General features: G+C 36.5%; 1 protein-coding gene across 2 annotated transcripts; it reads left to right on the forward strand.

Annotated features, from left to right (window-relative positions):
• Positions 1 to 1,801: 1,801 nt before the first annotated feature.
• Positions 1,802 to 12,801, forward strand: LOC106063792 (uncharacterized). 2 transcript variants are annotated; one of them, XM_056004876.1, is made up of 3 exons: positions 1,802 to 1,948; positions 5,352 to 5,510; positions 7,202 to 12,801. In XM_056004876.1, the coding sequence occupies exon 3, from the start codon at positions 9,575 to 9,577 to the stop codon at positions 10,679 to 10,681; it is 1,107 nt and encodes a 368-aa protein (XP_055860851.1). In that variant the 5' UTR covers positions 1,802 to 1,948; positions 5,352 to 5,510; positions 7,202 to 9,574; the 3' UTR covers positions 10,682 to 12,801. The 2 variants fall into 2 exon arrangements, with proteins under 2 accessions (XP_055860851.1, XP_055860852.1); XM_056004877.1 differs by having other exon boundaries at positions 1,846 to 1,933.
• Positions 12,802 to 14,052: the final 1,251 nt, after the last annotated feature.

Raw genomic sequence — 14,052 nt, forward strand, 5'->3', positions numbered from 1 at the left:
CGGACAAATCGAACGACTAAACAAAACTCTATGGAACGCTGTTACTTTAGCACTGAAAGACCTCGATCTCCCGATCTCGAGATGGGAGCTTGTCTTGAACCATGCCCTATACTCGATTAGATCATTACTATCTACGGCAACAAACGAAACTCCACATGAGAGAGTTTTCCGGTTCAACCGGAAATCCTCCTTCGGGATATCTATCCCCACTTGGCTATCTAGCCCAGGTCGAGTGTTGCTGAGAAGAGAGAACCGATCTTCGAAGTATGATCCTCTCACGGAGGAAGTCGAATTGCTGATGTGTAACCCCCAATATGCCGTGGTACGGTTGCCCAGCGGTAAAGAGGAGACGGTCTCTCTAAGACGCTTGGCTCCCACCCCCTCCTAATCCACAACAACAAGCGAACCTTCGTTCTTCCCTCAGGGTGAGGATAATGAATATCCTCCAGAAACTCAAAACACGGAAGTACCAGTCAACACCCCTACGGTGATACAAGAAAGGAAAGAACCCCTCGTAGGCTCTGAGGACCTCCGAGCGCTTCCTCTTGAAAATACCCCACTTGACGCTCAGGAACTCACTAGTGACTCCCAAACTGTAGAACAGGATAGTCAACCCCGTTACAACCTAAGAGAGAGAAGAACCAGACCGAACTATAGAGTCTAGAGTTGTTCCTCTATTGCACTACTTATGTTCTACATAAACTGGCATTGTTTATCTCTTGCTACTGATACTAGAGTTTACTTTTCATTTACTTACGTACATGTCTACTTACTACACTATTTGTTAATATTTAAAACAGAAACTATTAATTGTTTATAAGTCATACAACAGATACTGGTTTTTAGGTTTCTTTGCATCACCATTCACTATTGTTTACAAGAGAAATTAATAATTCGACACTATTTATTGATCTATTGTTTTAAAGGCAATTGCATTCTCTTTTATTTATGCTATTGGCCTACTATATTACTATACTTGCTATTTTAATTCTAGGCGGGGTGAATGTGGTGAAATAGTTACTATTTGTTTAGGTTTGTGTAACGTCGTGAGAATGTGTTCACAACATTGATTTAGTGTGCTACTGTCCAAGTCTCTTTCGTCAGTTCATGTGTCGTTCTAGTTTAATAAAGCCTTGTTTTAGGTTAATCTTCAGTGTCCTTTATTTCTTATTACAGTACTATAGACCGAAACCAATTGTTTTAGAAAATTCTGAACACTGATCACAACCTCTGGGCAGTTTAAGCCTATTTAAGCTTTTTGCAACGTTACATAGCTAATATATGATACATTAAAAAAACAATGAATCATTTTTTTAAATCGTCCCATCTCCCTTTTAATCTGATAAAGAATCCTGGTGAAGCGAATGTAAAAATCTACTTGACTCTATTCTATTCTAATGATAAGCCTTTAGATCTAGACACAGAAGACAATGCGCCAAATGTTCCTGAACATTCCAAAAAATGTTTTTATTAAAATCTTCAAGGAATGCGGAAATATCAGAAGATGTATTGTCTTTTCAAGATAAATATTTTCTCTATCCAAATTCATTATTTTCTTGTTACATTGAAACATGATAAGGGTTAAACTAGAATTTTCCCCGTGTGGCCAACGAGCTAGTAATTCTGTTTCCAACGATGTACATTAACAGGTAAAATTCTAGGAATATCATTTTCGAGATCCAGGTTTTTTGGGTGAAGTTAGTTGTCAGCTCATCAGTTAACTTGCAATGGTTGAAAAAAAAAGTATACATCATAAAATACTGATCTAAAAAAAAATATTTCGAGTGTTATACCTAGAACGGCAAGTCTGCACTGGCTTCCACACTTACAAAAAATTAGCTCGAGGTCCATTGTCGGTTATATCTACCGACACTTGAGTCGAGGGTGTAATGTGATGGGCTTGCTTTGACAGTCTTTCTGTAGGAGTGAAGAGGTAAAGCTGTTCATTGTAAGTAATAGTGTCTCTTATCGCAATCTTTCTTTCTCAATCATTTCAATAATTTCGTATTTACGACATAAATAAAAAAAAAAAATATTCATTTTGATAATTTTGAGCCAAATTTCTCAGTTAAACTCATGTTGCGAGACAACACATTTTATCAAAATTCCAGATTGACTATTCCGTTAATTATTGAAGTAATTAAAAAACAAAAAGTATTTTATCTTTAAATAAAAACGTTGTTTTATTAATGGGACTCCGAAGAACTAATTATTATTATATATTTTTTTCTTATTACTGACATTCATCTTAGCCAAACATAAATCACTAACATATGGCCACCCCCATGTAATGGTAAGAGGCCATTTTAAAAAAAATGATATTTAAACTATGTATTCATAAATATTTATATTATTTTATATGAATATGTTACCTATTTATTACTAATTGCACTCAAAATTCATTGTGTTATGGGTGACACTATAGGCTTAAGGGATAAAACAAAAATATATGTAGAGTAGGGGGGGTAACCAACTTTTTGTTTGCTACGTGCCTTATCATCCTCATCTAATTCAGACAAAACCATGGGAACATAACTTAGAGTTTACAGATATATATTCTTTTTGTTTTTAATTCTGGGTGTACCCTAATAGAAAAAAAAATCTGTATCAATATGCTTTTAATTATTAGTATTAAAACAATCGGGTTTTAAATAGACGTATTAAAAGTTGGCAATACATTTGCTCATCAACAAACGAGATGGATCATTTAAATATACGCATGACTTAGACTGGTGTGATTGTAAACATGCCATTCCAAGGTTTTGAACATAAATATTTTGCAATGAAAACATAAAATCAATATATATTTTTATTAACATTTATGACAATATTAAGTTGAGAAAAAATAAATTAATGTAGAGAACTAAGAATTTTTTTGTTGTTATCAAACAAAGCGAAGAAAAAAAGCTTCATCAAACAAAGTGAAGAAAACAAAGCTTCATCAAACAAAGCGAAGAAAACAAAGCTTCATCAAACAAAGCGAAGAAAACAAAGCTTCATCAAACAAAGCTTTGTTCAAAGAAAACCACGGGAAATTAGAGCATGACTTGGTGGCTGAGTGTGAAAGTGCTTGTCTTTCGAATCGATAGATCTCGGGTTCGATTCTCGTTGAAGACTGGGATATTATGCCTTGAGAATTTTATAGCTCAACCGAGTCCTCCAAACTCTATTGGATACCTGACTAAAAAGGCGGTTGGTCGTTGTACTGGCCACATTAAACCCTCGTTAACCACAGGCTATAGAAACAGATGACTTTTACATCATGTACCCCACAGCTCTCATCACCAATGTAACTGAACAGTGAGATGCGTATTGATAAGTTGAAATGTTTCCTTCGTTTCTAAGTGAAAGGGGGATAATCACAAGCATCAAGCGAACTGTTGTCTCCCTTACAAATCCATCAAAGCTGAGTGAGTTGGAACACTTCATGACACCCAGAAATAATGAACCCGCATCTTTAGACCACCCCGTCTCTTTTTGGTGATGTCATAGGTTAAGCTTAAAATTAAAACCTGTTGATCAAGCTATCTATGAGAATCCATTGCCTTTAGACTTTAAAGAAACACGTGGAAGTGTAGACTCATAAGTCTAGTAGTATAAGAGGGACAGATGTATGCAATCAGCGAGGCTGATCTATAAAAACTGTACAGCAGTATACTACAGTTTAAGTACGTGCCTTAAATTGTCTTTAAAATAGAACGGTGTTGTTGAACTTATCATGATTTAAAATATAAAAATAATAATAATACATTTTATTCTTATTTCATTTTGTAACAAGTCCTATTTGCTTGCAAACTCTTCATTGGTTCAAAACATAAATCTGATTGGAAACTAACTTGAACACTACATGGGAATTTCCTTAAAATTTCAGAGTTCATTTATATCTTTTATCAATGGAAAACAATGACTTATGCCTATATGGCCAAACAGTGGAAACTTTGGTTCAACCTTACAATTATCTTTAAATTAAATTTGGTATATATCTTTTCTTTTTTTTTTTATTTATTTAAACACGGCATCACCGCTTTAGATTCAATAAAGTGTTATAAAGATAAAAAGTAGTATATGACGTTTTTGCGTATATTATTGCATTCAGAAACTATTAACTCGAAGTAAGACAGAGGAACATGATTGTATATACCTCATTTTGAAAAAGGAACACCTGCAAGAATCAAGAATCTAAAGAAATATTCGAATGTTTTATTTTCCACTTTATAAAGGATTTGTCTGTCCATCCGTCCCTTTTAGATCTCGTAAACTAGAAAGAATAGTGAAAATCGGACGTCATAGTATTTTAGACCATTCAAAGTTCTGATGCAACAACTACTTTTTTCTTTTCTGAAAGCGAAAAATCTAATTTTAAAAATTACTTATGCAAGCATTTTTTTCCCCATAAATTTCACCATTTTTACAACTATTCACTATTAATAGAAACAAACACTTGAGGCTATTATGTACGGACGAGGCATATAAAACATATTTTTAACACAATTATGCAAACGGTTTTAGATTTTTTGTCAAAAAATATATATTTTTTTTACAGTTGTATTGCTAAGTTACGTAAGTTTTGTCATACTAACTACTACATTTGAAAAGTTAAAGAGTAAAAAAATCAATTTAGTATACATATAAGTGGAACATAGTTTAAAACAACAATTAATAAGTAGTGTTTCATATTATCGCGTAAACTGTAGTGGAACACGGTACTCGTTTCACACATAACTAAAGGGCTTTTTTTTTTTACGGAAATGTATTTTTTTCTTGAGGCTTTGTATAAGAGATTGACCCTTTACAAAACAATTAGATAATCATTAAAAGACATCAGTTAGGCCATGTTCATATCTAAATTCATATTCATTTTCACCTATTTCTCGGTCTGCTGATACATTGGGGCAACACACAAGATCTGTCAACCTTATTTCTCCATTCTTATAAGTCATTAGCCTTTGATAGAATTTTATTCTGATATTCTTTCAGAAATTATTGAAACTGCCTTTTTTACCTGCCTGGATGGGCCACTTTGGGGGGCCGATTTTGAGTTTGTGTTTCCACACAAACTGTCTTTGTAATCTTGTTTTATGTTACTCGTAACGAACATCTTACAGACAATTTACAAAACATAGAATTTACCAAATATTAAAGTATAGACGTAGCATAGTAACCTTTTTTTTTTCACTGTTTTTGAATTCCTTTAAGTGCAGTGCAAGGCTATCGTATAATCCACACAGAACGATTAATCATTAGAAATTCATTTCATTGCATATCATTACTTCGCTGCATCTGCAAGAACATTTTTTGAATGAAGATAATCAGTTTCACATCATTCAGTTTTTGTAATGGTTAATCCTCAGAAGACGAATGTCAGCTCCTAAAGTCACTCAGTTATTGCAACTGGTCGTTGTAGCATGCTTTTATCAAGACCTTGCTGCAGGAAATATCTCCAGTATGATTTTACAGGTCTCAGAGACTCAGTATACGTTCAAAACGAGTCTTTCGTTTAATTATCAAAAGTAAGAATATATATTTCTACTAAACTATTTGTCTAGCTCACTCTTTATCAGAATTTCTCTCTCTTTCCATTTCTCTTCTATCTATCTATCTATCTATCTATCTATCTATCTATCTATCTATCTATCTATCTATCTATCTATCTATCTATCTATCTATCTATCTATCTATCTATCTATCTCTCTCTCTCTCTCTCTATATATATATATATATATATATATATATATATATATATATATATATATATATATATATATATATCATGGGCGTAGCAAGGATTTTTTTCGGGGGGAGGGGGGTTTGGGGGGCAAACCTCATGCGTGGCTCTGCCACAATCTTACTAAGGGGTCGACTCTCAGTTCGGCATAGGATTTCCTTGATTTAGACCCGATCTCTATAACTGACTCTTAAAAAGTCTTAGTCATCTTTGTTGAGCCACATTTAGTGTTTTTACAACTTCGGCAGATGACTATTCACTGTAATTTATTAATGGAGCCCCGCCACTGGTAGAAATGTGTAACCTCTCTTGAATAAGCTCTTGGAATTAGGTGACTGTAGTTTGCTTTAGCTTTTATATCGAAAATGGAAATTTTATCGTCACAATCATCTGTTGGGGGTTTTAAACTAAAAAATCTCTTGATTTGTTTTTTTTAAATTCAAAACCCCATTTAGCTACGGTCATAGAATTTGGTAACTCTAGTTTACTTTAGAATAATATTGAATATAGAGGTTTCCACCTTAAAACGCTCTGTAAGGGGATTTTAAACTCAAAACCATCAGGAGGAGAGGGGTTTAAACTCAAAACCCCAATTGGCTTGACTACGCTCAAAAGTTTCAGTGTATAATCTGCTTTTTTAGCGGCCCCCGAAAGGAGAAAAGACGCTATTAGTTTTGTGCGTCTGTCCGTCCGTCCCGTTTAGATCTCGTAAACTATAAAAGATATTGAAAATCCGATATCACAATATTTTTGACCATTCAAAGTTCTGATGCAACGGCAACTTTTTTTTTCTGAAAGCGAAAAATCTAATTTTTAAAATCAGTTTTGAAAGTATTTTTTTAAAGAGAAAAAGCTAATTAGTATGCATTATAAGCTAGACCTAATTTAAAACGTAATTAGCTTTTTTATATTGAAGAGCCACAGGCAGTGCCACTACTTCCACATGCGCGATAAACTTAAAATCCCTTCAAAATTTTGAGTGTGTAATTTGCCTTTTTTATATTGAAGAGGGGGTTTTAAAATCAAAATCCTCCTTAACTGTGCTCTTGGAATTTGGGGATTGTCGTTTGCATTTTTGTTTTGTTTTGTTTTATAGCAGAGGGGGATTTAACTGCTAAAACCCCTGGTAAAACTCAAAACCCCCTGGTGGGGGGGGAGCCCAAACTCAAAACCCCCTGGTAGGGGCCTTAAACTCAGAAAACCTTGGCTGTGTTGGAGCAAGTGATGGTTTTGAATTAAAATCACACCAAAAATAAACAAAATGAAAGCAAAAATCAGTCACTAAGTTCCGACCCCCCCCCCAGGGGGGGTCATCTCTTGGGGGTCCTGAACCCCCCCCCCCCGTTGGCCACGCCCATGATATATATATATCGATCCATCGATCGATCTCTCCCTCTCGCTATCTATGTATCTATGTATCTATATTTTCAAATAAAACATTAGATATTCTAAAACATTATTTTTATGACATTTTAGCTTCTACAAATGTCTATGTCAAGATTATTCACGGACTCGATCCTGTACTGCTCTGTTTTCAAACCTGACAGTCTCAGTCATGATTGGTAATTCTTACTGGAAACGATGCTTTAGGGTGCAAAAGAAAAACCAAATATCAAACGTTGAAATTAACTGCGTGGTGAGAAAACCAGAATGCAGCGTGGTGTCATCTGGTACATACATTCATTTAACTAGTTCAAACCTTCTGTGTGCATCGGTATGCGCCGCTGTGTTTATAGGACAGGTTCCTGACCTTGCATCAAAGTATCGAGATAGCCCTGTCTGGGAATCCAGTGGAATGTGTAGAACTCCTTGCTGCACCAAGATCCTGCAGAGGGACCCGGAAAAGTCCACATTAAAGACAACGGAGAAAGTGACTGATAAGATGACAGACAGAGTTAAATACATAGTGACTACAACCTCTGTTAGCTCAGAGCCTCTAGCAATCACATCACCTGATACAGCCGGCTCTCATGTCCATAGTGATGACACAGACAAACACACCGTCGTCATTGCCGTCAGCGTCATCACAGTTACCCTGGCAGTCATCGCCATCATTATTTCTTCTGTCGCTTGCTGGAAACACCGCACCCGATCAAAATCATCCCATCCCGGTGCTGAGCTCCTTGGTCTAAGTCAAGGGATACTGAGCCAAGCCGCCGGGGATTCCCACCCATGGAATGTCTACAGCGATCTGAGCCGGAGAGACGCTGGCAGCATCCACAGGTACGCTGGACTCACGCCGGGATTCCGAGAAAACGAAGCAGCGAATGTAAACAGCGAGGCATGTGCGTCGGAGCCTGATGCTCCCTACGAGACGTATGGCAACGAAGAATGTGTTGTCAACCCAATTTACGATGACGTTAATGACAATGAAAGAGGTTATCTAGAAATAACGGGATAAACCTTAGATTCATTGATGACTTTCATTAGGACAGTGGATCCATTCAATGACACGAATGAAATGGATCATATGATTGATATTGAATGTTTGTTGTTCATAGATGACGGGTGATATGAATGCTGTAGATGGCATGGATGTTATTATGGCATTAATCATATTATGTGATAAATAGTATCTGGCATATGTATGGCATTAGAGATATATATAACATAGATATATATTAACCTATATGGCTTTGATGATAAGTATGGCTTTTATGATATGTATGGCTTTGATGATATACATGGCTTTGATGATACGTTAGGCTGTGGTGATAGGTAAGGCGTTGGTGATATGTATGGCTTTCATTATATGCATTGCTTTGATGATATATATGATTTTGATGAAGTGTATGGCTTTCATGATATATATGGATTCGATGATATGTAGGTCATTGGTATATATGGCGTTGACGATATGTATGATTTATTAATGACGTGACGAATATGTATGACATTGTAAAAGCATTGCTGATGTGTATGACCTTGATGATATGTATGTCAAAGCATTGCTGATGTGTATGGCCTTGATGATATGTATGTCGAAGCATTGCTGATGTGTATAGCCTTGATGATATGTATGTCAAAGCATTGCTGATGTGCTTGACCTTCTTGATACCTATGACATTGATTTTATATTTGACATGGATGTCATGGAAAAAATGTTTGATATAAATTACGTGGAATGTATGCCAATGAGACTGTTGACATGGATTATCTGTATGACATTATATAACTATGAGATTCTTTTGAGCTAACAATTTTTAGGAACATAAACTAAAAATATCGCTTACAGGTAAATTATTACATCTAATCTCTATTCGAGATTAAACAAAAAAATAAAAGATATTAAGACCACTAGTTTCTGTCATATATATTGTTATGACCCTATTGGCGGCGCAAAAGGGTTAACTATAGGCTCAGCTGACACACACGTGAATCAATCAGGTCAGCGGGGCCATGGACAAGGGACAGTACTACGATTACACGATTACACGCAAATATGACCAATGTTATGGTCATGTGATCGAAAGCCTGCGTGTACGAGGACACAGTGTGTAGGAAAGAACAGTTCAAGACCGGAGAGCGTCGAGACCGGGACTGTTAGTCGGCCATGAAGTCGGTTCTGGTTGAGTCCTCATGTGTTGATGTACAAGTCCAGAAAGAGAGACAGTAGAGTTTTGTACGGTGATGGACAGAGTGACATTTTAGTTTTTGATGTGTTTGATGCCAATTGTCTAGTATTGGCTGTTACCTACTTATTCACTCATTATTAAAGTACCCGATATTGTGGAGCTCTTGTTGTCAAGTTCTTGATGTGTTGATGTATTGTGTTGTGTTTAGCAGTGCTTACAGAAGGCCTGAGTAGGAAGAGAGATCGTAACACTGGTGTCAGAAGTGGGATTTCCTATGGCTTCTGTAAAACTGCTAGATGAACTGAATCTGAAAGAACTGAAACAAGAGCTGAAATGGCGAGGACTGAAGTACTACGAAAGGAACAATGAAACTCTTAAAGAACGTCTCCGGCAAGCCCTGGTGGATGAAGAGGAAGATCCGAACACGTACCTCTTTGAACTCGAACCTGATGTGGTAGAGCTCTTGATCACATTTCAAAAACAGATGTTGGCTGGCTTTCAGAATGTGATCAATGGTGACTCGCAGAAAGAAACAGGTGAAGAAACCAGAGAAGAGACCGAGACCAATAGCTCAACCAACGCTTTTGCTACAGACGTCCATGACGTGAGTGCCTCCATCAGCCAGATAGAACAAGACAACGTCGTGTCTTACCTCAAGCCTGTAGCTGAAGACATTAAAGACATCTGTCAATCTGTCAGTGCTGATGAGAGGAACTCGAATCCTGATGGCTACACCCAGATGTTAGGCAAGAACTTTGTGTGTCGAGCTTTGCAGGGAGAACGCCAACTCCAAGGAACCCATGGGCAAGGTCTGCACCCAACAGACGTTTGTCCTGCTGACGAGACCATAGTGAGAAGCCCTGATGATGGTCAAGTAAGTGAACTGGAGCCTGATGCTGAAGATGAGGGTCCTTCGCAAGTGGAGTGCTGCCAACTTGCTCCACTAGTTTGCCCTCCGGACAAGCCTGAAGAAGATGTGTGCCACTATTTCCCCTCCTGTGGACCTGATACCCATTCCCAAATCCCATCTCTTGAAAGTCCTATGAAACAACCTGATAGACCAACGATCTTGGTGACCCCAGTCCTGACATCTTATCCCTCCCCATGTGCTGGCTGGCTGCCTTCAGTAGTGAGCGACCGAAGAAGGCGATGGTTGCTGAATCCAAAGTGGATGGCGATGCAACCACGACGTCTGTGCAACCAGGTGAAGGTCAACTGGAGCAGAAGGAGAAAGAGACATACGCAGTATACAACGCAGATGGCTCCATCGAGATGGCACTATAAGCCTATTGTCGCCCCCACCGATAGACCTCCTCCTGCATCGATTCACCTCCACTGCCCATGTCGTGTGATAGATTTTGTCCGGGACGGACAAATCTGAGAAGGGGGCAGTGTTATGACCCTATTGGCGGCGCAAAAGGGTTAACTATAGGCTCAGCTGACACACACGTGAATCAATCAGGTCAGCGGGACCATGGACAAGGGACAGTACTACGATTACACGATTACACGCAAATATGACCAATGTTATGGTCATGTGATCGAAAGCCTGCGTGTACGAGGACACAGTGTGTAGGAAAGGGGCAGTTCAAGACCGGAGAGCGTCGAGACCGGGACTGTTAGTCGGCCATGAAGTCGGTCCTGGTTGAGTCCTCATGTGTTGATGTACAATTCCAGAAAGAGAGACAGTAGAGTTTTGTACGGTGATGGACAGAGTGACATTTTAGTTTTTGATGTGTTTGATGCCAATTGTCTAGTATTGGCTGTTACCTACTTATTCACTCATTATTAAAGTACCCGATATTGTGGAGCTCTTGTTGTCAAGTTCTTGATGTGTTGATGTATTGTGTTGTGTTTAGCAGTGCTTACAGAAGGCCTGAGTAGGAAGAGAGAAACGTAACAATATATATATATTTACATGATGTGACCTTATCTTTAGCTTTTAGAATTACAATTATGAGAGGCTTGTTATATTTGACATGATTCGTCATTATTTTTGTATAAAGTAACGAAAGAAAGGGTTACTGTAAATAAAAACATTATATTCTTTTAATTTATATTTCTTTCGTTGCTATTAGTATATCCGTCATGGATTAACTGTCTTTTTTTTAATTGTTGTCATATGTTCTAATTTACTAGCACATAGTAATGCTTCGGGTACTATCAAACATTGTGGCAGACCCAAATACGATTTATATTGGATAGATTTTTCATTTACATTATTTAAATCTATATGGTAACAGCGATATTAACACTTGTAACACTTATTAACGGTTATTACCATGGTTTTAATATTAGACGCCGCTATCAAGTGAAGGAGAGAGGATAATGTTACATGTATTTATTATATTTCGTGGTTATTTCCCTTGCCCTAAAGGTAACTGCTAAAAGGAGGTTGCAACGAAACATAATTAAAATTTTAATTTCGATCGGCAAAGAATGAAAAAAAAAAGTATAAAAATGAATTCGACAGCATTTCATCCAATTACGATTGTACTATGCCTATTGATTATATATTTTGCACATACACTCTTTTGAGTGTTAGCAGATATGAATAAAATTTAGGACATTTCAACACATAATTATTGGTTTAATTAAAATTATTTGAAGGTTTTGTTGATAAAAGTTAAAAAAAAATGACAGCCTTTTTATTTTCAATTCATTTAATAATCGATCTTTAGCTAGAACGAATGAACGTTTGTAACATGTCGCTTTGCAAAGCTTGCAGGTCAGGCTAGTAAGGTGAAGGCCGTGAGTTATGTCTCCATACTAATCCAGGTTGCGGTTTCACTCTTTATCTTTCACTGACCTATATACAATCAAGTTTTCATTGAATTTATAAGATCACCTCTGTTCAAGTCAGAACTTCATGGAACCTTGGTGGAGGGTGAAACCTGGACCCGGATCTCAAAAACGGCTCTAAGACTAAGATTGCGAATGCTTTCTTGATCCTTATGGAAATTTGTTGTGATTACAAGGACTCGTATATTCTCGTATAAAGACAACACAACAGAAACATCCACATACAGAGAACAAACACAACTTAAAGGAGTTCATTCAGCGACTTCACACAGGCATCTTGGTCACGAGTGGCGTTGCTATAGTCTGACCGAGTAAAGAAACGATTTTTCTAGAAATGTAAAAACTAACGTATATTACTGAGAAAGGAATTACGAAACTCTCGCTTGACCTTATTAATTTTTTTCAATTAAAAACAAAGAATTATTAAACAAATATGGCTTAGTCAGCCGTAGTGTGCCGATAATTGAGTTGCTTATTAAATTTATTGTTTCAGTTTATTGATAGATTATCTTAGCTTTTGTTATACTTGTATGTAAATCTAATCTAGATAACATCTAGATTCTAGATCTAGAAGTAGATATAGAGCTAGACTAGATCTTCGAGTTCTAAATTAGAAGTAGATCTAGATCTAGTTTTAGATGTCTATATCATGAAAGTATGAATAGATAAGAATACATGTACACAATTCTAGCTTTTGCTCAGTGCCCAAAGTGGTTAGGACATTGAGCTGTAGAACGAGGCTTGAGGCTTTTTTTTATTTAATTGTAAGTTCTATAATGGAGTTATTGTCTGTTTCGTAGTGTGTTGTTTTAATGTTTTAGTTGTTTTTAACATAAAGTATGAATCGGTATAAAAAAAAGTATATGACTTGGGAGATTGTGAGATTGTAAAAAAGAAATAGTAATGTCAAAATACCTTGTAATGATTGTTCAACGCTAAACTAAAACCGGTAGTTGCAACCAATATCGATAATGCTTGTTACAAGTAATTTGCAGAATTGTGCAAAAGTTGCACTTCTCATTAGGATCTATAGTTTCCGTTGGGTACATTAGATAACTTGAATTGCCTTCATAGATGCTTCCAATAGGTAACTCTTTTGGAGTACTAATTCTGTTTTATTAGATTTGTCACTTCCCTTTGCTGAGTCTGCAAGTCGTATTTTAATCTGATTGAATATTATGTTTGCTATTTCTCTTATATGCTAAATAAGGTAACTTATCAAAAAAAGAAGTCCACTGAGAACTATTATTGAAACTGAAGCAGAAGTTTACGGTTTCCCGTCACGTCAGACTAGTCATCTAATGAAAGAATACTAATGAATGGTAATACAATAGATCAGGGGTGGGAAAATTACGTCCTACGGGCCACATGCGGCTGTTTTATGCGGCCCGCGGTCACCTACAGAAATCAGATTATACATATAAAAAAATACAAATATTTTGAAAATAGCTAATTTTAAATATCTATATAAATTATTGCAATTTCTGATTATCACTTATGATATTGAAGCGAAAGAAACATTGTCTTTACATGTCGTTCTTAAAAGCTTAAAGTAAAGGAACATTATTTTTATTTACAATGTTTTGAAAAATTCAGTTTAAGATTTTAAATCAGGTCCCTTTTTTTTTTCAATGCTTTGTGTTGAAAGTCTTGGGTTAGCTTGGAACAAGATGGCAAATGTGACAACTGATGGAGTCCATGTTTTGACAGAGAAAAACAGTTTTGTTTTTAATAAATTAAAGAAAATATCTCCACCATAAACTTTAAAGAGAAAAGTTTGCACAGAGCTGCATTGAAAATCAATGTATTGTTAGGACGTTAATAGCAGTTTTTAAACTTATTACTGCTAGGGGTCCCTTTAGATTAGGAAACAAAACATTCTGATGTTCAGTACCGATGGTTTAGCATGGCAAAGGTAGTGAGAAGAAATGGAATCTCAAGGAAGAAGTT

Source organism: Biomphalaria glabrata, chromosome 11, assembly GCF_947242115.1.
Source record: "Biomphalaria glabrata chromosome 11, xgBioGlab47.1, whole genome shotgun sequence".
NCBI classification, from domain to species: domain Eukaryota; kingdom Metazoa; phylum Mollusca; class Gastropoda; family Planorbidae; genus Biomphalaria; species Biomphalaria glabrata.